Consider the following 26704-nt stretch of genomic DNA (forward strand, 5'->3'; position numbering starts at 1 on the left):
GGGGGGGATAGTGCCGGGCAGGGTGGCGTTCACATACACCCGTTATGAAAGCTTTGTCATCTCTCCAGGCCGTGTGAAATCCTGACTGGAGAGGTCCAAGCCACAAACGACTGTAGTACAGTATCGGATGTGTACAGGAGGCACGAGACTACTGAGATGGCATGTTCCGTCATCAGTGAGTTAGACTTTGGATGTGAAGCAGATTAGCTGTGTATGTTAGTGAAATGTGGATCTGTTCCTCTGGGTGAATGAGACATGGTGGTATGCCATAGAGGCTGGTTTAGACAGGCAGCCCAATTCTGATCTTTTTTTCACTAATTGGTCTTTTGACGAATCACATCAGCTCTAAAAAAAAAATATCAAATTTCAAAAAAGATCTGATGTGAAAATATCTAATGTGATTGGTCAAAAGACCACTTAGTGGAAAAACAATCAGAATTTCGCTGCCTTTGTGATCACAGACAGTTTAACTGCCACACTGGAAATGCCCACCTAATGTCAATGAGTGACAGCGAGCCTATGTGTTTCCTTGCCTCATAGATGTAAGACCCATGTTAATGTCTTATGACCGACTGGTCGTGGGTACCAATATAAGATCCATGTACAGATATGTGATCTTAATTTAAGCCAGTTTGCTACAGCAGGAAAATAATCCTGCAGCAACTGGAAATGTGAATTAAATAGATTCTAATTAATGGGGGAAAAATTATGGGTTGATACATTTTTCGTAAGGGAAAATCAAGTCTGAAATTTACAAACGTTATTCTGCAACAGGTTGATCAAATGAACATCCTACATCTGTAGAAGGATTTTATAGATTGGAATTACCTGAAACTAATAGCAAGAACACCTTTGGAAACTGCGTCATGAGATATAGCTCAGTGTCAATCTGTAGTAGATGGAGATTATTTAGCTGGCCAATGGTAGCGCTGCGGTTACAAATGGGAGCCATTACTGGAAATTTACTGAGAAGCAAACTCCTCCTGCCCTCCTTGATGAGGTGAACAAACACCAATGGAAAAACATCGCAGCACTTTTTTCTCTCTGTCTTCAGTCAACCAAGCTATCCAAGGAGGTACAACCTTTTCACACAAACTCATACAATTTGATAAACAAGCTTGTTTGACGTCTAGGGGCTGGGCTACTCTAGGTTTGAGCCTGGCCGGCCGTTACCAGTTGGAGCCTGCCTCTACTGCAGACCTGCAGCCGCCCTCCATGACCGCACAAGCGGCCTTTTGTGCCACAGGCTGAAGGCCTCATTGATGGCAAGGCTGGCCAGGGGCCCAGGGCTCTGTACCTGCAGCCAGCCCCTGCACAGGAAGCCACACGTTAACACATGAGTCAACCAACACACACAGCAGCATCAGAAATACCCACTCCGACCGCCCTCTGCTCGGCTCATCCACAGGACACAGGCCCTCACCAACAGAGTTGGCTATCGGAGTTTGTGTGTGATGTTGGAATCATAGTGATGGGCCCACAAGTCTTTGGACATTATTCTGTTTTTATCTTTGATAGCCACATTCAATTCCAACTATGTGAGAGAGTCTTTTGAAGTGATACGTTTGGTTATGTGTATTTTCGAGATTATCAAATTAAACGTATTGGCAAGGTTGAGTGGGAATCATAGCCGAGGGAAGTTGTTTTGTTTGGGGGGGGGGGGGTTGTTTTTTTTGCACCCCTACTTCCCACGGCTATGGTGGGAATGCTTGGTTGTGAGATTGTCAGAGTTCAGTAAGGTTTAGAGTGGGCGGTTTTATAACTGAACGGTAAATTATGTCTGTTGTGTTTAAATATTTTTGGTACATGGTTTTGTTGGTATGTGTAGCGTGAGTACGGGTAGGATTTGTAAGTCTGAGTGGATAGGTGGGCTTGTGTGTGTGTGCGCACATGCACCACAGGAGGCTGCTGAGGGGAGGACGGCTCATAATAATGGCCAGAACGGAGTAAATGGAATGGCATCAAACACCTGGAAACCATATGTTTGATGTATTTGATACCATTCCACTCCAGTCATTAACACAAGCCTGTTCTCCCCAATTAAGGTGCTTCCAACTTCCTAAAGTGTGCACTTGTGCGTGCATACGTGTGTGTGTGTGTGGACGTTTTTTTTCTTTGTAGATTTGGGATCGAATTTTCCCTGTTCCTTTCAATTAAAAAGTCAAGCTCACTCAGCTGTGCACTTAACACAAAACCCCTTCTCAGATCATTGAAGCAAATCAAGTCGCAGTTTAGTAACTTCAATTGGCCTTATCCAGAATCCACTTTTACTATTCTTGGCCCTTCACTCTCCTCTACTGGGGTAGTAAGAGAGAGAGAGAGAGGGATGTTTAAGAGATCTGGATCATGTTTCCATGGCTGCAATGAAGGTGTGAAAAGTCGTGTAGCACTTCCATGCTAGGACCTGTGGAATGTGGGTGAGGGGTGAGAGACGCGGGAGAGGAGATGTGTACAGTGAGAAGAGAAGAGGGGCAGAATGAGGAGAGCTGGAGAGAAGAGCGAGGTGTGCGAAGGAGTTGAGAGAGCACACAGAGGAGGCTACCTGTACTGTGTACAGAGAGTGTTGATCCCCATACGAAGACATCCTTTCAAGCCATGGTCTGAGGCTGCTCGCGGAGAAGCTAGTAGCTTAGCAACTTTCCACTGTAGCATCAAAGACTGGGGCTAATACGTAGCTCTGTACTCAGTATCTTACATTCAGAGCTCTGTCACTCACTGGCTCTCTGATAGAAGAGCATACAGTAGCTTACATTCCTAAATTCGTATATATTAGCAGCCATTAGCAAAGCTACTGTAATATGTGTAATATAACATGAGTCATATTTTCAGTTCACACTCTTTCTCCAGGGTTGGTTTTATCCAGCGTATAGTATGTGAATAGCAACTTAGTCTAGAGAGTTGCAGGTCTGACTGAGCTTGTTCAGTTACCCTCAGGGAAATGTTTTATTTAACCGTTGTTTTACCAGGTAGTCCCATTGAGGGTAGAATATCTATTTCCTGAAGAGATCTGTACAAGTTATATTTTGCACTACGAATATGTACACAATGCTACATTTGAACAGTTTATACAGTGCCTACAGAAATTATTCACACGCCTTGACTTTTTCCCTCATTTTGTTGTTACAGCCTGAATTTAAAATGGATAACATTGATGTCACTGGCCTATACACAATAGCCCATAATGTCTCCCAAGTCTGTAGGGGGGGATTTGCAGCGATGGGACAAGACTGTAACTACCAATTGGATATCACGAAAAAGGGGTAAAAAACATTAAATATACCATGATGTCAGTGGAATTACATATTTGGAAATGTTTTACAAATTAAAAATGATAGGCTGAAATGTCTTGAATATTAAATCCAGTGCTGAATATGAGCCGGATCCTGCCAGAACAAGATCCGACACCTCTCTGTTTTGGACTGTTTCTTTCCAGAACCTGTTTGGCCAGATACAGTACATCTAGTGGCTGAAAAAATCTTTTTCACTTTTTGCAATGTAAAAATTATATTAAAAGTGATTAAAATTCATTCGAGTTGACTCTTTGTTAATTTGTGAAAAAGTCGATTTTCAGCCCCGGGCCTGATATTCTATTCTAAGAGTTTATTCGGGTTTATGGTTTGTACAACTTTGTAACCTATGTTTGAGACCCCCATTGTGTGGCTGTGTGAGAAGTGGGCCTTTTATCTCTCACATAACTAGAATGAGATTCACTTTATGATCTCTCTCAGCAATGCATCTCTCCAGCGTTGCACTTGATCATTTATTTCCTTATAGAACCATAGCCGCGAGAAGGGTTCTGGAGGGGCTGCAGTACCCCTGATAAATTCAAATACATTTGCCAAAGTTATAGAATTAGGCTACTCCTGTCTGTTCAGAAATAAATTAAATGATTCAGAATAGTCTACTTATTAATTACACTTTGGAGGGTGTATCAATACACCCAGTCACTACAAAGATACTTCTTAACTCAATTGCCGGAGAGGAAGGAAACCACTCAGGGATTTCACCATGACGCTAATGTTGACTTTAAAACAGTTAGTTTAATTGCTGTGATAGGAGAAAACTGAGCAAGGTTTATCAACATGTAGTTACTGCACAATACTAACGTAAATAACAGAGTGAAAAGAAGGAAGCCTGTGCAAAATAAAAAATATTCCAAAATATGCATCCTGTTTGCTAAAAGGCTAAAGTAATACTGCAACAACAACAAAAAGGACAAAGAAATTAACTATGTTCTGAATACAAAGSGTTGTGTTTGTGGCAAATCCAACACATCACTGGGTACCACTCTTCATATTTTCAAGCATGGTGRKGGCTGCAYYATGTTATGTCATCGGCAAGGGAGTTTTTGGGGGGGTAAAAAGAAACGGAATCGAACTAAGCACAGACAAAATTCTAGAGGAAAACCTGGTTGTTTGCTTTCCAACAGGCACTGGGAGAGGATTTCACCTTTCAGCAGGACATTAACCTTAAATACAAGGCCAAATATGTACGTATTCTCTTATTCTGTCCCTTAGGTGTGTGTAATAGGTAGTTGTAGAATTGTTAGATTACTTGTTAGATATTGCTGCACTGTCGGAACTAGAAGCACAAGCATTTCGCTACCCTCGCAATAACATTTGATTTGAAATATACACTGGAGTTGCTTACCAAGACTACATTGAATGTTCCTGAGTGGCCTAAAGTCCATGGAGTCCATGGAGAACAAGAGCACCTCCTCCCAGCTGCCCACTGCACTGAGGCTAGGTAACACGGTCACCACCAATAAATCTGTGATAATCGAAGACTTCAACAAGCATTTCTCAACGGCTGGCCATGCCTTCCTCCTGGCTACTCCAACCTTGGCCAACAGCTCCGCCCCTCGACTCTGTCAGTCACCATATTCTTATCGGCAGACTCAGTAGCCTCGGTTTTTCTAATGACTGCCTTGCCTGGTTCACCAACTACTTYGCAGACAGAGTTCAGTGTGTCAAATCGGAGGGCATGTTGTCCGGTCCTCTGGCAGTCTCTATGGGGGTACACAGGGTCAATTCTCGGGCCGACTCTTTTCTCTGTATATATCAATGATGTTGCTCTTGCTGCGGGCGATTCCCTGATCCACCTCTACGCAGAGACACCATTCTGTATACTTCTGGCCCTTCCTTGGACACTGTGCTATCTAACCTCCAAACGAGCTTCAATGCCATACAACACTCCTTCCGTGGCCTCCAACTGCTCTTAAACGCTAGTAAAACCAAATGCATGCTTTTCAACCGGTCGCTGCCTGCACCCGCACGCCCGACTAGCATCCCCACCCTGGATGGCTCCGACCTAGAATATAAGGAACTCTATAAGTACTAGGTGTCTGGCTAGACTGCAAACTCTCCTTCCAGACTCATATCAACATCTCCAATCAAATAAATCTAGAGTCGGCTTTTTATTTCGCAACAAAGCCTCCTTCACTCACCGCGCCTCAGTGTTTACTAGGCGCCAACTTAGCTAAGTAAAATGACTATCCTACCGATCCTCGACTTCGGCGATGTCATCTACAAAATAGCTTCCAATACTCTACTCAGCAAACTGGATGCAGTTTATCACAGTGCCATCCGTTTTGTTACTAAAGCACCTTATACCACCCACCACTGCGACCTGTATGCYCTAGTCGGCTGGCCCTCGCTACATGTTCGTCGTCAGACCCACTGGCTCCAGGTCATCTACAAGGCTATGCTAGGTAAAGCGCCGCCTTATCTCAGTTCACTGGTCACGTTGGCAACACCCACCCGTAGCACGCGCTCCAGCAGGTGTATCTCACTGATCATCCCTAAAGCCAAAACCTCATTTGGCCGCCTTTCCTTCCAGTTCTCTGCTGCCTGCGACTGGAACGAATTGCAAAAATCTCTGAAGTTGGAGACTTTTATCTCCCTCAACAACTTTAAACATCTGCTATCTGAGCAGCTAACCGATCGTTGCAGCTGTACATAGTCCATCAGTATATAGCCCACCCAATTTACCTACCTCATCCCCATACTGTTTTTATTTATTTACTTTTCTGCTCTTTTGTACACCAGTATCTCTACTTCCACATGATCATCTGATGATTTATCACCCCAGTGTTAATCTGCTAAATTGTAATTATTCGCTCCTATGGCCTATTTATTGCCTACCTCCTCATGCCTTTTGCACACATTGTATATAGATTCTCTTTTTTTTCTTTTTTCTTACTATGTTATTGACTCCATGTGTAACTGTGTTGTTGTCTGTTCACACTGCTATGCTTTATCTTGGCCAGGTCGCAGTTGCAAATGAGAACTTGTTCTCAACTAGCCTACCTGGTTAAATAAAGGTGAAATAAAATAAAATAAAAAGTTAGTTTTGACATAAATTGGATTGAAAATCTACGACAAGACTTGAAAACGGCTGTCTAGCAATGATCAACAATCAACTTGACAGCCTGGAGAATTTTCTTAATAATAATGTGCAAATATTGTACTATCCAGGTGTGAAAAGCTCTTAGACTTACCCAGAAAGACTCACAGCTGTAATCGCTGCCAAACGTGATTCTAACATGTATTGACTAGGGTGTAAAATTAGATATTTCTTTATTTCATTTTCAATAAATTTGCTAACATTTTCTAAAAACATGTTTTCACTTTGTCATTATGGGGTATTGTGTGTAGATGGGTGATTTACATTTTATATAATACATTTTGAATTCAGGCTCTAACACAACAAAATGTGGAATAAGGCAAGGTGTATGAATGCTTTCTGAAGGCACTTTAGACTCGTCTACAAACATGCTCAAATTGTGAACACACACGGTTGTTGTTCGCAGAGACCGTGGAAGACCCCACGCCAACTTTACAAGGGGACAACCAGGACACACTGTCTGGTGGCGGGGCATATGACGTCACCACCAAAGATCCCTTCAAGGATATGACGGAGAGAGTATTAACCTTAGAGTATGAGGACACCACCCACTCACAGGCCATGGATGAGGAGGAAGGTGAGACAGGCACTTCATGTCATAATTTTTTCAGAACATTTCCCATCACCAGTTTATTAATATCAATAATTTTGGTTGTACCCAGAGGATTAAGAACATAATATATTCTGACAATATTTTCATGGCAAGAGCCATTGGTGAAAGCACAGTGGTGGGGTTATTTGTGTCTTAGTTGCTCCACACAACCCCTTTTAAATTTAATGAATTGGTAATAAACCATACAATTGTATTTAGACGCTACATGCACTTTGAATAGAATTTTACTTTGAATTTGACTTGACAATCATGGTTTATACACTAGTGTCAGGTTGGTGATCTAACCTTTGCCTGTTGCATGTACTATGTGTGTCCAGGTGTCCTGGGCCCGGGCGCCATCACAGCTATTGTCATCGCTGTCTTCCTGGGGGCTTCAGTCCTCCTCGCCCTCATTGTCATCACACTCAGGAAGTTCACCGCTTCCTAGAGCCACAACTTCCTCTTCCTCTCTTTCAATCTCTCACACTTTTCTTACCTCCACTTCTCTCTCTTATTCATCTATCTTCATGGTCTTTCTTGCCCATTCTCTCTCTTCTCACTTTTGCTCAGTTTCTCTTATACGCATACATATTGTGAATGTGACAACCCTTCTATAACCCCTGGATGCTCTAATATAATGTGGCAGGTCCCTTTGGCCTTGAAGCACAACCGACAATGAATTTCCTTCAGACTCTAGCTACTATAATCATATTGTTTATGTTGGCACACATGTCCACTTGTTGCTAAAGGGTCAATCCTAGCTTCCACTCAAGTCAAAATTGATTTAAGTGGAAGTTAGGATTTGCCAATAAGATTACAACAGAGACGGGCAGGTTCTTCCAGTGTATAAAAATGCTGATCAGGCCATTATTTTGGCTACCATGGCTATGCCCCCATAGGATGACAATGCCCCCATCCACAGGGCACAAGTGGTCACTGAGTGGTTTGATGCGCAAACGATGTAAACCAAATGCCATGGCCGTCTGTCACCAGATGGGATATTCTGGAGTGGTGCTTGTGACAGCATTTTCCACCACCATCAACAAAACACCAAATGATGGAATTTCTCATGGAAGAATGGCGTTGCATCCCTCCAGTAGAGTTCCAGACACTTGTAGAATCTGGTGCATTGAAGCTGTTCTGGCGCATGGTGGCCCGACGCCCTATTAAGACACTTTACGTTGGTGTTTCCTTTATTTTGGAAGTTACTTGTAGCTTTAATATTTAAGGGCTAGATTCAATCAGATCCGCTTTAGCCAACATCCGCATAGCGGATAGTGTCAGAGGTGGAACTGCATTAGAGCTGTCAAACCTAGTGGCTCCAGGCATTACACCTAAAGCAGACATCTCCCTTGGTCACATTAAGAGAAATCCAATGCAGCAGGGGTGGATTGACAATTCTGGCAAATGTCAGATGGGATAGACCATTTTTTTGTCAGGTGGGTTGGTCTGAATTGACACAGACAAAAATATTTGTTTTATATAAAAATAAAACAATGAAAAAGGTGACATGGCCGATAGGCCATGGGCCTGTCAAGATTTCTTAAAGATTTTTGAACAATGTATCTGTTATACTAATCTGTAATGAGCCTTTGGCTGATCAGTGGGCAACGGCTGGTCCCCTTACCAAGATGGGCCACCTCGATTTTCTGATAGGCTGAGCTGAGATCACGCAAACTCACATTGAAAGTCAAACGCGTCATCAGCAAAGAGACCTGCGCCGAATCTGTCATCAGTTAGACAGCCAAGATCATGGATGTAAAAAACAAAATGGAAGGGATGCCTTGAAACGTATAAAGAGCACATTCTGCATTGTCACATCACTCAAAACATCCTATTTATTGGCCGGCTAAAGCCATGATTTGGTCAAACAAAAAGTGCATTATCCTCATGATTCCTGTAATAAATTGTCAGCACTGCCTCTGCCCTGGCTTGGGCCTGATGCTGTGATGAGCCAGCCACTTGGGCCTGATGCTGTGATGAGCCAGCCACTTGGGCCTGATGCTGTGATGAGCCAGCCACTTGGGCCTGATGCTGTGTGATGAGCCAGCCACTTGGGCCTGATGCTGTGATGAGCCAGCCACTTGGGCCTGATGCTGTGATGAGCCGCCACTTGGCCTGATGCTGATGACCAGCCACTTGGGCCTGTGCTGTGATGAGCCAGCCACCTGGGCCTGATGCTGTGATGAGCCAGCCACTTGGGCCTGATGCTGTGATGAGCCAGCCACTTGGGCCTGATGCTGTGATGAGCCAGCCACTTGGGCCTGATGCTGTGATAAGCCAGCCACAAATTTGAACACTGGAATGTGAACTAGATTAGGACGCTAGAAATCTTATTTGGTTTAGTGATTTTTCAGTTTGGGCTTAATTATATATAGCCTATACTTTCTTGTTCTGAACTTCTAACTCGAGTGGGCAGATGTGGCTTCCTGACAATGTTTGCAAGAGCAGCTGCTCACGGATTTGAAGGCTCCAACTCAGTTCCACCTCGGACACCGCCAAAACATAAACCTTATTTACTTTATTAATGATCTGTAGTTTACAATTGTGTGTCCAAGTGTTTTGTCGAGCATTGTGATTTGTTTTTGTAGAAGTCTTTTTTTTTCTGACGGTTATGTTGTGGGTTAGAGTATCCTGTCTCAGTTTTTGTTTGTCTTGTGGATGAAAGGGTGTGATGAGTGTGTCTTTGTGACGATTATTCCACCATGTTCATTATGTTGCAGTAATACTGAGTGCCTTAAAAGGCAAGTGTTATTGCCTGACAATAGAATGAGAATGAAATAATTTACCAAATGCAGGCTACTATACAAAATGCCAGATTTATTTCCCCAATGCCCACAATGTGTTACTGTTTATTGGCAAATAGGTGTTAAAAAGGAACATTTGCCTATTTACAGTGACCCATATTGACCCAAAAATCTAATATTTTAAGATGAACATGCTTCAATAAATAAACATAGACAGGGTAATTAGTTTGTTTAACCTGCGAAGCACATTTTAACCTCTGGTCTAAAAAGACAGGACAACTGAATGACAATACTTTTTGATGTGTTATGTCACAGTATGACCATTTTCTGTATTCCTCTGTGGCCTTATACCAAACGACTAACTAAGGCTGGGATTCATTAAAACCCGCCATAGAAATGTTTACAAGGTGTCTTTATTTACAGTATTCATCCCGTGCCCACACTTCTAATTCTGAAAAGTGAAAGCAGTCCTGAGGAGGATCGCCCTGGTGTAGTTGCAGGTTTTATACAGTACCCAAGACCAGTCTGTGTTAATTTGACGATGGAAAAAGAGCTACTGCATAAATACTGCAATATAGGTTTGGTTTAATTGAGCTCTAATGCTTTTGTGAAACAAATATTATTTAAGGTAATAATATCACTGGTTTGAACTGTCTGGTTAAAAAAATAAAAGATTAAACAAATCCCTTTGTACAACCAAATAGTAGTTATAATATTAGTTCGTCTTGACATTAAAAATGTATATGGGTACAGTATTTTTTATTTGTAAGGTCGGGAATAGAAAATGAAAGTACTAACAGGTAGTTTCATTACACTGAATTAAACTGATATATCTGATATTGGACTGATGCAATACACACTGAAGAGTGGGAGTGAGTCATTCACAGGTGCTCAATGCTGGATATGCTAGCTAGACAACATACAGTAGGTGTTTAGTTTGTCTCAGTGAAACGGGAACAACGAGTCATTGCAACACACAATTCAAGTACTGTACATCCCATCGGGGTTCTAGATTAGAACTAGAGCTGGTTCTGTGGGTTCTGGTTTGAAACAGACTCCTGTCATCCAGATTGTGTTCAACAGGCACCGAAAGGAAAAAAACTTATTAAAACAGGGAGGGACAATCTGGACTTGTCCAATAAGAAATGCAAGTTTTCGTTTAACCATTGTGTACCCTAATGAGCACAACCCAGGTCCAGAACACAGACAGGGTCGAAGGTTAGAATTACACACCAGGCAAAAGGCTGCTTCTCTAAGGAAAACAAACTAAATGGCATGGAAGATCATCCAACGACAACATGGGGAGAATCTGAATTACATTATCCTCACCTCGCCTACTTCTCAAAACCCATTGGAGAAGGTCAGAGTGGCGGGACCTTGGTCTTTGTCTTTCTCATCTAATGGGGTTTGAGAAGGAGGCAAGGAGCGAGAAGAAAGGAGGATACAATAATATGCAATTGAGATTGTCCTATAGTATGGTGTGCGTAACCGACAAAAGTTGAATCAAATCMAAAAAAATTATATAGCCCTTCTTACGTCAGCTGATATCTCAAAGTGCTGTACAGAAACCCAGCATAAAACCCCAAACAGCAAGCAATGCAGGTGTAGAAGCACGGTGGCTAGGAAAAACTCTCTAGAAAGGCCAAAACCTAGGAAGAAACCTAGAGAGGAACCAGGCTATGAGGGGTGGCCAGTCCTCTTCTGGCTGTGCCGGGTGGAGATTATAACAGAACATGGCCAAGATATTCAAATGTTCATAAATGACCAGCATGGTCAAATAATAATAATCACAGTAGTTGTCGAGGGTGCAGCAAGTCAGCACCTCAGGAGTAAATGTCAGTTGGCCAGTTGGCTCTTCATAGCTGATCATTAAGAGTATCCACCGCTCCTGCGGTCTCTAGAGAGTTGAAAAGAGCAGGTCTGGGACAGGTAGCACGTCCGCTGAACAAGTCAGGGTTCCATAGCCGCAGGCAGAACAGTTGAAACTGGAGCAGCAGCACGGCCAGGTGGACTGGGGACAGCAAGGAGTCATCATGCCAGGTAGTCCTGAGTCACGGTCCTAGGGCTCAGGTCCTCTGAGAGAGAGAAAGAAATAGAGAATTAGAGAGAGCATACTTAAATTCACACAGGACACCGGATAAGACAGGAGAAGTACTCCAGATATAACAAACTGACCCTAGCCCCCTGACACATAAACTACTGCAGCATAAATACTGGAGGCTGAGACAGGAGGGGTCAGGAGACACTGTGGCCCCATCCGATGATACCCCCGGACAGGGGGTATCAAGTGTCAAAACAACATTGCATTAGGCGGGGCTGTAAAATAAAATCTATTTAGCAGATTTTGACTGGCAATCTAATTTCACTGTCAATGATTTTCCTTCTACTGATTTTTTTTTTCTTCATATCATTATGAGGTTTATAGAGTATGATGACATTTACAATAATGATAATCCATCTCCAATCCCTTTGATGACAGATGACAACAATGATTCAACGCCTCTGGTCTGAAACCAGGAAACTCTCAATTACCTCAAATGTGCCTAAGCACAGACTGCTGTCACAACCCTGATCCCTTTCACAAGAACCAGACTCTTTTTAAATACTAATTTCGAGTGAAAATTATACAAACAAATCTTAACTTACAAATGGGCAACTTTACAAGGCTAAGGGAGGCCTTGTAGAGGGGCACTTACTCTGGCACAGTCCAATCAGTCTTAGGACTATGGCCATTCATACTGTACTCAATACCAGTGTGACTGTTAATGTGCATATATTCTACTCTTTTTCTGCTACTGTATGATTCATTTCCTAGTCGTTTTCTCACTTCCCCCATGTCAGGTTGTTACCACTGCTGCTCTACATACTGTATGGTTGGAAACTTAACGTAATATTTTCAACTTATAATACAGTTGTTATACTGTAATAATAACCAGCAATATACACAGTTAAAAGTCATCAGTGCTTGGACCATCTCTAAGTAATAAGAGTATCAAAGTCAATGACACATTTTCTAAACGCTGCTTTACCCACGTATGTTCTGGCTCTAGCCCAACCCATTGGTTTCTGGGACCAATCAGAACGGTTAAAAGTGTTTGCGTTCTAGAAATTGTCTGGGAGGTACTCAGATCCAGATTCATTGCGGAGAAGAAACTAACATCTGTGGGCGTGGCGTGATGTTTGGCTGGAGCAAGGAATTGGGTAGCCGGGCAACTATGGAAGATCCTCTGTCTATGACCTCTATGGGCTTGGAGAGGCACTTCTTACTGTTGGTTTGTGGCCTTTCTCTCTTTCCCTTTCTGTCTGTTCATGGCTGTCACTCTCCTGCCAGATCATGATAGCACCAAACAAAGTCTTTACACATGGAGCACACCTTCAGATGTGTTGGGATTAATGCAGAAGACACACTTCGGTTGAATGCATTTGTGCAACTGACTAGGTATCCTTTTTCCCTTTCATGACCCATAATCACTGTGAGAGACATCTAAACTGAAAGCAATCAAATTTTCCAGCTAGTTTGCCAGAGGTGGTGTGTGCACAGTTGCCAAGAACCTTACTCACAGTCCATTGCACTAATTTGGGAAAAAATGGTATTTCCTATTTTTTTCTCTTTTTGACTGGTGACACATCCATTTCTAACTTGAAGGCTGACAGTGATTGTGCAGCTAGCAACTATTCTTGGCTTCAAAACATTCACTATCAGTTTTTCACATAGCCAGAACTACCCAGCATTAGCTAAAAGCTGACACAAGTAAACATTGACTAAATTGTAAATGTAAAGCTAACTAGCTACAAGACAAGAGAAAGCGTATAGTTGCTCACGTTCGTTCTACATATCAAAGTTTATTTACATTCATACATTTTTTACTCAAACTTTCTTTGTTGTTGCAAACAACAATTACTTTTCCCAGTGTTATGTGTGATGTTGGTGGTGCTGCTGCACAGTGCTTTTTCTCTCACTAACACACTACTTGTAACAACCAAGAGTGAGAAGGAATCAGTCATGGGGCAGGGGAAGTGACTCACATTCCAGCAGCAGAGGCCTTTTCAAAATAAAAGTCCCTCAACACATCTGACGACACATTTTTCTAAATAAAAGTCTTGCAATGTTTTATATGTTATTTTTATTGGGGGGGACCATTTTACCTGCTTCTAACATAGGGGGGTGGGGGGGCATGTCCCCACTGTCCCTCCTGGCTCCTACGCCCTTGGTTACAGTAACTGGGATTAAAGCTGTAGATTCACTTTTCTGGTTCATAGTTTGTGGGATTTTTTTGCAAGAGATATATTGGCAAAGAGAGTCATTGGCACTTGCAAGAGATGCATTGGCAAAATAGAAAAACACAATTAGTTACTTACACACATCCCATAAAATAAATCAAATTACATTGAAAAATGAATACATGTAAAATGATTAAAAGGAAAGCTAGTTACAGCTGTATAGTGTATGTACAACATCAATGACATTGCAAGACGTTTGGACCTCTTGGTGAAAAACGTACCTCACTGTTAAACTCATCTCAATTGCTCAAAGGGATGTGACTGTCTAACCCCAATTATTTCTGGCTATGTTGCTGCTGTGCTGACAGACATTGGGCTCTATTCAATCAGAACCACTTTAGTCGACATGGGTATAGTGGTTGTTTTGGTGGTGTCGGAACTGCGTTTGAGCTGTCAAATCCACAAGTGGCTCCTGGCATTATACCCAAAGTGGACATTCCCACTGGCTGCACGGAGTCGCATTAAGAGAAATCCCATGCAACCTTGTTTACAAGTTAGAACACTGGAATTTGAGATGTAATCTACACCTCGATTAGGCTGATAGAAATCCTCATTATTTAGTTGAATGATTTAGAATTTGAGCTGCATTATTTCTATATAGGGTTAGGATCATTTTCTCGTTCTGACCAAATGTGAGTGGGACGGGTGTGGCTTCGTGACAATGTTCAAGAGAGCAGCTGCTCGTGGACTCCCGAGTGGCGCAGCAGTCTAAGGCTCTGCATCACAGTGCTAGAGGCATCACTACAGACCCGGGTTTGATCCCAGGCTGTGTCACAGCCGTCGTGACTGGGAGACTCATGAGGTGGCACACAATTGGGCCAGCGTTGTCCGGGTTAGGGGAGGGTTTGGCCGGATGTCCTCTCCTTGTACCGGGCCCGGTGCATGCCCGCTGACTTCGGTCGCCAGTTGTACGGTGTTTCCTCTGACACATTGGTGCGGCTGACTTCCGGGTTGGGCGAACATTGTGTCAAGAAGCAGTGCAGCTGCTCACCAATTTGACAGCTCTAATGCGGTTGACGCTTGATCTGATTGAATCTAGGCCTTTGACTTTTTAAATCTGTATATAATATGTTATTATATGTGGTAGCAGAATGACACTATGTTCTCAAACAAATGTGATTGTTCTGATTTGTATTTCTAAGTTATGTCCAAGACATAACCTCTTGTCTGCTGCTGTAACCTAGTGTAGAGAGCACCAGTTCAGACTATTGGTTCTCTCACATAGGAAGTGGTCATGAAAAAAAACAAAGGTACTGAAAGCAGAAGTGTTAAACTAATTTGTCTTGCACAGATAGACAGACAGACAGACAGACAGACAGACAGACAGACAGACAGACAGACACACCAGCAGACTGGCATCTATAAGGTAAGGTTTCACTTACTGTATATACTGTATGGTGGTGGGAAAAGTACCCAATTTTCATTCTTGAGTAAAAGTAAACATACCTTAATAGAAAATGACTCAAGTAAAAGTTAGTCACCCAGTAAAATACTACTTGTGTAAAAGTATTTGGTGTTAAATATACAGACGGCACCATTTTCTTGTTTTTATTTTATTTACGGATAGTCAGGGGCACACTCCAACACTCAGACATTATTTACATACAAAGCATTTGTGTTTACTGAGTCTGCTCGATCAGAGGCAGTAAGGATGACTTGGGATGTTCTCTTGATGCATGAATTGGAAGATTTTCCTGTCCTGCTAAGGATTTAAAATGTAAAGAGTACTTTTGGGTGTCAGGGAAAATGTATGTAGTAAAAAGTACATTATTTTCTTTAGGAATGTAGTGAAGTAAAAGTAAAAGTAGTCAAAAATATAAATGGTAAAGTACAGATACCCCCAAAACTACTTAAGTATTTTTACCTAATTACTTTACACCAATGATGGTGTTACATCATTACAACAGAAAACACACTCAGAGAAGAGTGATTATTCAAATCAAACCAATATAATAGGTGATGACCTTATCTACAACAACATAATAAACATAATCCGAAGTCATCTTAAACTTAGAAAAAGACTAACTAATAAAAATGTATAGGTTTGATTTGTGTTAAGCTAACCATTATTTTACCAGGTTACTTTAATTTAGTTCTACAGTATTTGATGAGACACAGACACAAAAATATTTTGGTTCAGAATAGTATTTGGCCATACGGCATGCAGACTGGTAGTGAAGTGGTTTTAAAGTGATGCTCCGGAACGTTAGTATCATTTCAGCCAGTAGTTTTGAAAGTGGTGCTCACGAGCCAAAACAGGTCACCCAATTGTGTACTACATCATTCATTTCGCATGATATGTGTTACGTCCCACAAAAAAATACAACAAATGTATTTATTTGTGCAATTCGTACGATATGTTAGGAATACAATTCGTACAATATGTTACGAATTTGTTGTGCTTAAGACCCCGGACTGCATCTTTAAGGATTCTCAGATTAAATCAGGCAGGCACTGCTTTCATATGTGAGGAGGGTACAGCTACTGTATGCTACCCACACAACTGAGAAAGGAAAGGAGGTTTTGCTTATTGGCACGTGTGTGTGTTTATGTGCATGTGGGTGTTTCAATCTCAGTGCCAGTAAAATGATACATGGGGTATATGGGGACAAGTAATTATCAAAGTAGTGGAACAATTATTGTGAGGAAAAAAGACAAATCAAAAAGGTAGATAGTATGGCCATCATTTTTATCCTACATTTTGTGGGACTTATTCATAATCAAAACACCATTCCTTTTAGAAAATAAATGACAATGTGTATTTGAATTGGCTTACCCAACGTCTCCCATTTACTCCTCAGCGGCACCATGAAAACCAACTGCTCCTTCACCGAGGTAGACCGCCTCATGAAATCACTGGAACTTGCCATCTATGTGCCCATCTTCGTGTGCGGCCTTGTCCTCAACATCCTGGCCCTGGTTGTCTTCTGCTTCCTCCTCCGCAAGTGGACAGAGTCCACCATCTACATGACCAACCTGGCCCTCCTGGACCTCCTTCTCCTCCTCCTGCTCCCCTTCAAAATGCACGCCACCATCCACCACTGGGAGGCCCACCACCGCTTCCTCTGCTCCTTCCTGGAGAGCCTGTACTTTGTGGGCATGTATGGCAGCATCTACACCATTTCCTGCATAGCCATGGACCGCTGGGTGGCCATATGCCACCCCTTCCGCGCCAAGCAGCTCCGCTCCCGCCGGGCCGCTCTGGGGATCTGCATCCTGGTCTGGGTGGTGGTGCTGGGGGGCACCTCACCCATCTACTCGTTCCGCACGGCGGGAAATGGGTCCTTCCACTGCTTCCACGGCTTCTCGGAGAAGGGCTGGCGCCCAGATGTGATCAGCTGCCTCTTGGGCTTTGGGTTTGTGGGGCCGGCCCTGGTGCTGGTGGTGTGTTCGGCCCAGAGCATCCGGACGCTGAGGCAGTCCGACAAAGAGAGCCATAAGAACAGAGCCTGTGTGAGGATCATCTACAGCAGTCTCTGTGCCTTTCTGGTCCCCTTCACGCCTAGCCACCTGGGCATCCTGCTGCAGTTCCTGGTGAGTTAATTATAAACAGGCCCGGCTCCAGGATGACATGCCTGAGTGGGCATTTTAAATCCATGGAGGGGAACAACCAGTATTGCTTCAGAGCCCTAATACCACAAGGTAGATTGGTCCTACTACTGTTCACATGTATCTGAAATGTAGCCGTGCACATCAACAAGCATCGCTTTATATAATAACACAAGAAAGATACGCCCCACTACAACATGCAACATGCAACATGTGTTGCAGCCAACACGAAATGCAGCCAAGCTCCAGTAGGCCAAGGCTACACATAACTTGCACCTACCAACACACACAGATCAGCTCAACAGGCTGAGCACCACTAACTTATCAAAGATTCTTACAGGCTTCATAACTTAAACTTCAATAATTACAACTATAGGCTACATTTCTGTCGAATTTGTGACAGTACGCTACGCAATGAGCATAACCAAGCCGCTACTTCTCTAGAGTTTCAGAAAAGCTAACTAAATAAAACAAAGTGTATATTCTATAGTCATAGCTGATGTGAAATGTCCTACATGACAGTAGCTAATTTGAATCTGCYGTGAATAAGAGTAAATGCCATTCCGAAAGCAACACACACAAACACACAAACACGCTATAGCAAATCGAATCAAATCAAATGTTATTGGTTGCATACACATATTTAGCAGATGTTATTGCAGTGGTAGCGAAATGCTTGTGTTCCTAGCTCCAACAGTGCAGTATTATCTAACAATACACAACAATACACATTCATCTAAAAAGTAAAATAATGGAATTGAGAAATATAGAAATATTAGGACAAGCAATGTCGGAGTCAAGAGTATAAATATATATATCATTTATATATGTGTGTGTGATAGGATGTATAGACATTATGGAAAGTATATGGCTAGAATATGTACTATATYTGAAGAATACGTAGGATAGAGTAGTATATGTACAGCAATAGTTGAATAGGATGGCATTGACTAGAAAACAGTATATACATATGAAATGGGTAAAACAGTATGTAAACATTATTAAAGTGACCAGTGTTCCATTATTAAAGTCAGTGGTGTGAAGTACTGAAGTAAAAATACTTTAAAGTACTACTTAAGTCATTTTTTGGGATATCTGTACTTTACTATATTTTTTTTGTTGACAACTTTTACTTTTACTTCACTACATTCCTTAAGAAAATAATGTACTGTTTATTCCATACATTTCCCTGACACTCAAAATGACTCGTTACATTTTGAATGCTTAGCAGGAAAGGAAAATGGTCAAATTCACGCACTTAACAATTGAACATCCCTGGTCATCTCTACTGCCTCTGAACTGGCGGGCTCACTAAACACAAATGCTTTGTATGTAAATAATGTCTGAGTTTTGGAGTGTGTCTGAGTGTGCCCCTGGCTATCCGTACAAAAATAACAAATAGAAAATTGTGCCATCTGGTTTGATTAGTATACGGAATTTTAAATGATTTATACTTTTACTTTTGATACTTAAGTATATTTTAGCAATTACATTTACTTTTGATACTTATGTATATTTAAAACCAAATACTTTTAGACTTTTACTCAAGTAGTATTTTACTGGGTTACTTTTACTTGAGTCATTTTCTATTAAGGTATCTTTACTTTTACTCAAGTATGACAATTTGGTACTTTTTCCATCACTGATAAAGTGACTAGTGTTTCATGTCTATGTACATAGGGCAGCAGCCTCTAAGGTGCAGGGTTGAAAAAACGTGTAGTAGCCGGCTAGCAACAGTGAGTAAGTTCAGGGCAGGGTACTGGCTGGAGGCCAGCTAGTGATGCCTATTTAACAGTCTGATAGAAGCTCCATGCAAGACACATTTTCTGATGTATTGCAATGCTTCACTGGTTCAGTCTGAAACTTTGCACATACACTGCTGCCATCTAGTGGCCAAAATCTAAATTGCGCCTAAACTGCAATATTATATTATGGCCTTTCTCTTGCATTTCAAAGATGAAAAAATAAATAAAAATATGCATGTTTTTTGTTTGTATTATCTTTTACCAGATCTAATGTGTTATATTCTCCTACATTAATTTCACATTTCAAAGTGTTTCCTTTCAAATGGTATCAAGAATATACATATCCTTGCTTCAGGACCTGAGCTACAGGCAGTTAGATTTGGGTATGACATTTTAGGCGAAAATTTGAAAAAAAGGGTTCGATCCTTAAGATTAAGATATGCCCCAAAAAGACTGGTAGCCCAAGATGCGCTCATAAAAACAGCACTCACTGTGAGCATCGATTCAGGACCATGGACAGAAGGCTACCGCCAGTCAGCGTGATGAAAGGATAAAGGCTGAGATTCTATCCGTGAATTCGGATAGTCAAGCTAGCACGCAGGCTAGGTAGTGTAGGTATCAGCAGCCAATCCATGAATGTCTGGAAACTCTAGTGCGCTTTGATTGGTCAATAGCAACACGACGTCGCAGAGTATTTGCATGATGTTCAGTTTTTCCCAACTTTGGTCCCACCCTGTTCACGTCCCTCGCCCATGCTTACATCGCCCAACGGTCCCCTCGCCCACTTCGCTTCTTTCATTGAAAATGCTTCCGTTGTGTCCTCGCCTCCAACGTGATATGTCGATCTCTTGTGTAACGTTAGATTCACTGCCAATGTCAACGTCACCTCAGAGCACAATCAATAGGCTACATTGGTTATTGCCTGTATTCTTGCCATAAGAAAGAATTCCCCTCGACCATCGCCACAAATTGTGGAAAACAAACATTCTTTCCCATTGACCCCATTGTAAAAGAGCTAACTTCGTTGTAACATGTATGTTATACAGAAATAACAAAAACGGCAGAAAAGCTGCTGTGTTGTTCAATGTACATGTAACCAGGTCAAAATCGCAACCTACGGTTTGCAATTATCACATGTAGGCAAATAGAACCTGGGAGAAAAGCCCTATGGCTTCAGGCTATTTGCAGCTATGTGTGTGGAATAGTATAGTCCGTTTGTAACTCCACTCACTACTTGTAGCTGTATAGTCCATTTGATTGTGTTGTTGGGCACTCACTCACGTGGCTGCTAGCAGCGTCATGAAAAGGGGCATGAGGGATGCCAAACAATTTTACGTTTTTCTAAGTAATGAGAACACTCCGGAGCAGGCAATGTTGAAAAGTAATCTTTAGACATGTTTATAACTGCCTAAAACAAACAGAAAACACGAAATTTGCATTTGAAAAAGCTGTTTGAGTGGCCAAGCCAGAACCCGGATGTGAACCTGATCAAACACCTCTGGAGAGACCTGAAAATAGCTGTGCAGCGACGCTCCTCATCCAACCTGACACAGCTTGAGAGGATCTGCACAGACGAATGGAAGAAACTCCCCCAATACAGGTTTGGCAAGCTTGTAGCGTCATACCCAAGAAGACTCGAGGCTGTAATCACTGCCAAAGGTGCTCCAACAAAGTACTGAGTAAAGGGTCTGAATACTTATGTAAATGGAACATTTCTGTTTTTAGATTTAGAAAATTAGCAACATTTTCTAAACCTGTTTTTGCTTTGTCATTATGGGGTATTGTGTGTAGATTGATGAGGGGGAAAAACTATTGAATCACTTTTAGTATAAGGCTGTAAATACTTTCTTGAGGTTATCTTATGTGCATTAATATGTCTGGGACAACTTATTTTTCCCTGACCATGTGACTTGACCAGGAAAAACTCTAAGCCTTAAAGGAATACCTCTATCTCCTCCCAGGTACGTCAAGACGTGATCCAGGACTGCATGGCCAAGACGAATATCAGCCTGTTCCTGCAGGTGGCCATGAGTCTGGCCAACGTCACGTGTTGTCTGGACGCTCTGTGTTACTACTTCATCACCAGGGAAGTGAGGACCTCCAAGCAGACCTTCACCTTCAGGAGGTCCAGGTCCACCAGCCAGAGAAGAGCCACCACCAGCACCTCAGAGCTCTGACAAGACCAATGGAGGAACAAACACTGAGCAGAACTGGTTTAAATTATGTTTCAACCCGTTTTGCCCACGGGGAAATTACTGTGTGTGTGAAATCTTACTAGCTGTGTGAAAAATTCTGCCACTGTTTGAGGACAATGGACGTTGAGTAGGAAATAGGAGTATTTATTATTGAAAACCTACGCATTTTGGCCCAATTTTTCCTTTTGACCTTCTGCAGCCTTACCTCGGACAAGAGTTAACCCTATGAGACCAGATATTTTAATATATTTAACTTTCACTATATTTCACTGCTTCGCTTAAGTAAAAAGTTTTCAACTTCTTTGACTACCACAAAATAGTTTTAAAGAGCTGAAGCAATTCAAACAAAACATTTTCTTGGAAATGTTCCATTTGATTACAATTGTTTGTGCTTTGTGCAATGCCATCTATATGTGTACTGTATGTTCTGACAAGGGACTCATGAGACTTTGTCATCAGATGAGTGATGTGGGCTAAGACAGCACACCACTAGTTTCAACTGAAGGCATACGGAGAAAACCTAATTTGTCTGTGTATGCTGAATGTCGCTGTGGTTACGATAAAACACATGTACACAAACTATTCCTTCAGAAAGTATTCACACCCCTTGACTTTTCAAAATGTTGTTCTGTTACAGACTGCATTTAAAATCGATTAAATTGCGTTTTTTGTGACACTGACAAAAACAAAATACCCCATAATGTCAAAGTGGACTTACAGTTTAACAAATTAATAAAAAAAWTTAATCTGAAATGTCTTGAGTCAATAAGTATTCAACCCCTTTGTTATGGCAAACCTAAATAAGTTCAAGAGTAAAAATGTGCTTAACAAGTCACATAATAAGTTGAATGGACTCACTCTGTGTGCAATAATAGCGTTTAACCAGATTTTTTTAATGACTACCTCATCATTGTACCCCACACATAAAATTATCTGTAAGGTCCCTCAGTCGAGCAGTGAATTTCTAACACATTCAACCACAAAGACCAAGGAGATTTTCCAATGCCCCGCAAAGAAGAGCACCTATTGGTAGAATGGTAAAAATAAAAAGTATAATAAAAAGTTATTAATTACTTAGAAGGGTGTATATATACACCCAGTCACTACAAAGATACAGGCGTCCTTCCTAACTCAGTTACAGAGGTTAATGGCTGTGATAGGAGAAAACTGAAGATGGATCAACAACCTTGCAGTTACTCCACAATACTAACCTAAATTACAGAGTTAAAAGAAGGGAGTCTGTACAGAATTAACATGCATCCTAGGCAGCAGCTACTCTTCCTGGGGTCCAGCAAAATTAAGGCAGTTATACAATTTTAAAAACATTACAATACATTCATTACAGAATTCACAACACACTAAGTGTGTGCCCTCAGGCCCATGCTCCACTACCACATATCTACATCACAAAATCCATGTGTACGTTTGTGTATAGTGTGTTTGTTATCATGTGTGTGTATGCATGTGTCTCTGCCTATGTTTGTGTTGCTTCACAGTCCCCGCTGTTCTATTAGGTGTATTTTTATCTGTTTTTTAAATCTGATTCTAGTGCTTGCGCCAGTTACCTGATGTGGAATAGTTTCATATAGTCATGGCTCTATGTAGTACTGTGCGCCTCCCATAGTCTGTTCTGGACTTGGGGACTGTAAAGAGGCCTCTGTTGGCATGTCTTGTGGGGTATGCATGGGTGTCTGAGCTGGGTACTAGTCGTTTACACAGACAGATCGGTGCTTTCAACAAGTCAATACCTCTCACAAGTACAAGTAGTGATGAAGTCAATCTCTCCTTTACTTTGAGCCAGGAGAGATTGCATATTATTCATGTTTGTTCTCTGTGTACATCCAAGGGCCAGCCGTGCTGCCCTGCTCTGAGCCAATTGCAATTGTGGCACCTGACCACACGACTGAACAGTAGTCCAGGTGTGACAAAACTAGAGCCTATAGGACCTGCCTTGTTGAYGGTGCTGTTAAGAAGGAAAAGTACCGCTTTATTATGGACAGACTTCTCCCCTGCTTAGCTACTGTTGTATCAATATGTTTTGACCTTGACAGTTTACAATCATGGGTTACTCCAAGCAGTTTAGTCACCTCAACTTGTTAAATTTCCACATTATTTATTACAAGATTTAGTTGAGGTTTATGGTTTAGTGAATGATTTGTCCCAAATCAAATATTTAGGACAAACATATTCTTGCCACCCATTCTGAAACTATCTGCAGCTATTTGTTAAGTGTTGCAGTCATTTCAGTTGCTGTATTAGCTGACGTGTATAGTGTTGAGTCATCCACATAGAGTTGAAGTCGGAAGTTTACATACACTTAGGTTGAAGTCATTAAAACTTGTTTTTCAACCACTCCACAAATTTCTTGTTAACAAACTATAGTTTTGGCAAGTTTAGAAAATTCAAGAAAATCATGTCATGGCTTTAGAAGCTTCTGATAGGCTAATTGACATAATTTTAGTCAATTGGAGGTGTACCTGTGGATGTATTTCAAGGCCTACCTTCAAAATCAGTGCCTCTTTGCTTGACATCATGGGAAAATCAAAAGAAATCAGCCAAGACCTCAGAAAAACAATTGTAGACCTCCACAAGTCTGGTTCATCCTTGGGAGCAATTTCCAAATGCCTGAAGGTACCACGTTCATCTGTACAAACAATAGTATGCAAGTATAAACACCATGGGACCATGCAGCCGTCATAACGCTCAGGAAGGAGACGCGTTCTGTCTCCTAGAGATGAACGTACTTTGGTGCGAAAAGGGCAAATCAATCCCAGAACAAAAGCAAAGGACCTTGTGAAGATGCTGGAGGAAACAGGTACAAAAGTATCTATATCCACAGTAAAACGAGTCCTATATCGACATAACCTGAAAGGCCTCTCAGCAAGGAAGAAGCCACTGCTTCAAAACCGCCTTAAAAAGCCAGACTACGGTTTGCAACTGCACATGGGGAAAAATATTGTACTTTTTGGAGAAGTGTACTTTGGTCTGATGAAACAAAAATAGAACTGTTTGSCCATAATGACCATTGTTATGTTTGGAGGAAAAAGGGGGAGGCTTGCAAGCCGAAGAACGCCCTCCCAACCGTGAAGAACGGGGGTGGCAGAATCATATTGTGGGGGCGCTTTGCTGCAGGAGGGACTGGTGCACTTCACAAAATAGGTGGCATCATGAGGTAGGAAAATTATGTGGATATATTGAAGCAACATCTCAAGACATCATTCAGGAAGTTAAAGCTTGTTCGCAAATGGGTCTTCAAAATGGACAATGACCCCAAGCATACTTCCAAAGTTGTGGCAGAATGGCTTATGGATTACAAAGTCAAGGTATTGAAGTGGCCATCACAAAGCCCTGACCTCAATCCTATAGAAAATGTGTGAGCAGAACTGAAAAAGCATGTGCAAAGAAGGAGGCCTAAAAACCTGACTCAGTTACACCAGCTCTGTCAGGAGGAATGGGCCAAAATTCACCCAACTTATTGTGGGAAGCTTGTGGAAGGCTACCTGAAACATTTGACCCAAGTTAAACAATTTCAAGGCAATGCTACCAAATACTAATTGAGTGTATGTAAACTTGTGATGAAATAATTAAAAGCTGAAATGAATATTCTCTCTACTTTTATTCTGACATTTCACATTCTTAAAATAAAGTGGTGATCCTAACTGACCTAGACAGGGAATTTTTACTTGGATTAAATGTCAGGAATTGTGAAAACTGAGTTTAAATGTATTTGGCTAAGGTGAATGTAAACTTCCGACTTCAACTATATGTTGTCATGTTCTGACCATAGTTCTTGTGTGTTTTGCTTGTTTTAGTGTTGGTCAGGGCGTGAGCTGGGTGGGCATTCTATGTTGTGTGTCTAGTTTGTCTGTTTCTATGTTTGGCCTAATATGGTTCTCAATCAGTGGCAGGTGTTTTGTGTTGTCTCTGATTGGGAATCATATATAGGTGGCTTGATTTGTGTTGGGGTTTGTGGGTGGTTGTTTCCTGTCTTTGTGTTTTCTCTGCACCAGATTGGGCTGTATCGGTTTGCCACATTTGTTATTTTGTATTCGTTGTAAGTGTTCACTGTTTATCGTTTTATTAAACATGTTGAGCACTGGCTACGCTGCGTGTTGGTCCGATCCCTGTTACACCCTCTCTTCTCGTGAAGAGGARGAAGGCTGCCGTTACATATGTACTGTATAGGAAGGATAGGATTGCAAAAGATATGTGACTGGATGAACATTGACCCCAACCCTGCTAAATTGTATAAAAAGCCTGTACATGATTGTTTTAGCATTAATTTACGCTCTTGTGATAATTCATGACTGCTTTGTTAGACAACAGTCCAAAGAGAAGTCCACCTATTATTAAAACCTATATTAGACTGTTATATAACAGCAACCTTCAAATGTATGTTACTGACTGCCAAAATCAGTTTTGTTATGTCATTAGATGAAATKATGTTTGTTATTTTATTCTAACAACATAAGCAGTATTATTTTTCATGTTTTCTTAAAGTGGTTGTTCAAAACAATCCCTATCATCATGTTACATGTACCTTAACCTGGTGTTTTAAAGCTGATAGGAAGTGTTGTGGAAATTCAACACAGGGACACTAGAAGTCAATATTAAACGAATCACTCTTTATTGTCAGCAAACTGGAGAGGTCACAGTCAAACTTAGATGCATAAAGTACCGGTCTGAAGTGAGCTCTAAAATGGCTTTCCATACATATAGCCTTATATACGGCTGCATAAAAACCTACATTAACATGATTCATTGGATTGGTTCCTACATGTGACTGGCTCCGTCTCCTATCTTAACTTAAAGAACATATTCTGGGCGTTCTGCCAGATGGTCCTAAGGAAGGGGTCATGATGCCCCCCTCATATCTTTACCAAGCACAGGCAGGAAGCAAGGATTGTTTATGACACCAAAGACAAGATTAACATTTTCAAGGCTATCTCTTCACACAATAACATTTCCTTCACATTTCCTTTACAGTTCTACAAAAATTGTGACTGATGTCTAGCTGGACACTTTGGATCTTGATAATACATGGGCCTAGCCTACAAGAGAAAAATGCACATATTTAGTCTGGCTTTGATGGAAAATCTGTTTTCATCTTCATGATGTAAAACATAGAATGCAAATAGAACACAGTGGTAAAGCCTTTTGATCAAACCCATGACCCATTTTCCTTTGAGG

At 41.5% G+C, this 26704-nt stretch overlaps 2 protein-coding genes across 2 annotated transcripts in view; both read left to right on the plus strand.

The window, feature by feature from the left end:
* Window positions 1-9124, plus strand: part of snorc (secondary ossification center associated regulator of chondrocyte maturation) — a 19365-nt gene extending 10241 nt beyond the window's left edge. Inside the window, exons 2-3 of the mRNA XM_024009192.3 lie at window positions 6812-6982; window positions 7336-9124. Of these exons, the coding sequence (XP_023864960.1) occupies window positions 6812-6982; window positions 7336-7445 (281 nt within the window). The 3' untranslated portion in view covers window positions 7446-9124. The remainder of the gene's footprint in view (window positions 1-6811; window positions 6983-7335) is intronic.
* Window positions 9125-15081: 5957 nt separating this feature from the next.
* On the plus strand, window positions 15082-25615 carry LOC111979767 (G-protein coupled receptor 55-like). Its single transcript, XM_024010461.2, has 3 exons — window positions 15082-15391; window positions 16827-17559; window positions 21281-25615. Exons 2-3 carry the CDS (start codon window positions 16834-16836, stop codon window positions 21494-21496), a joined length of 942 nt encoding a protein of 313 aa, XP_023866229.1. The 5' UTR covers window positions 15082-15391; window positions 16827-16833; the 3' UTR covers window positions 21497-25615.
* The last annotated feature ends 1089 nt before the right edge of the window (window positions 25616-26704 follow it).

The sequence above is a fragment of the Salvelinus sp. IW2-2015 genome, linkage group LG19 (genome assembly GCF_002910315.2).
Source record: "Salvelinus sp. IW2-2015 linkage group LG19, ASM291031v2, whole genome shotgun sequence".
Classification (NCBI taxonomy): domain Eukaryota; kingdom Metazoa; phylum Chordata; class Actinopteri; order Salmoniformes; family Salmonidae; genus Salvelinus; species Salvelinus sp. IW2-2015.

Excerpts from the sequence above, each read along its gene's own strand:
- LOC111979767 (XM_024010461.2), top strand. The coding sequence starts at position 16,834 with ATGAAAACCAACTGCTCCTTCACCGAGGTAGACCGCCTCATGAAATCA. Across the intron at positions 17,560-21,280 it reads GCATCCTGCTGCAGTTCCTG|GTACGTCAAGACGTGATCCA; the intron begins GTGAGTTAATTA and ends ATCTCCTCCCAG.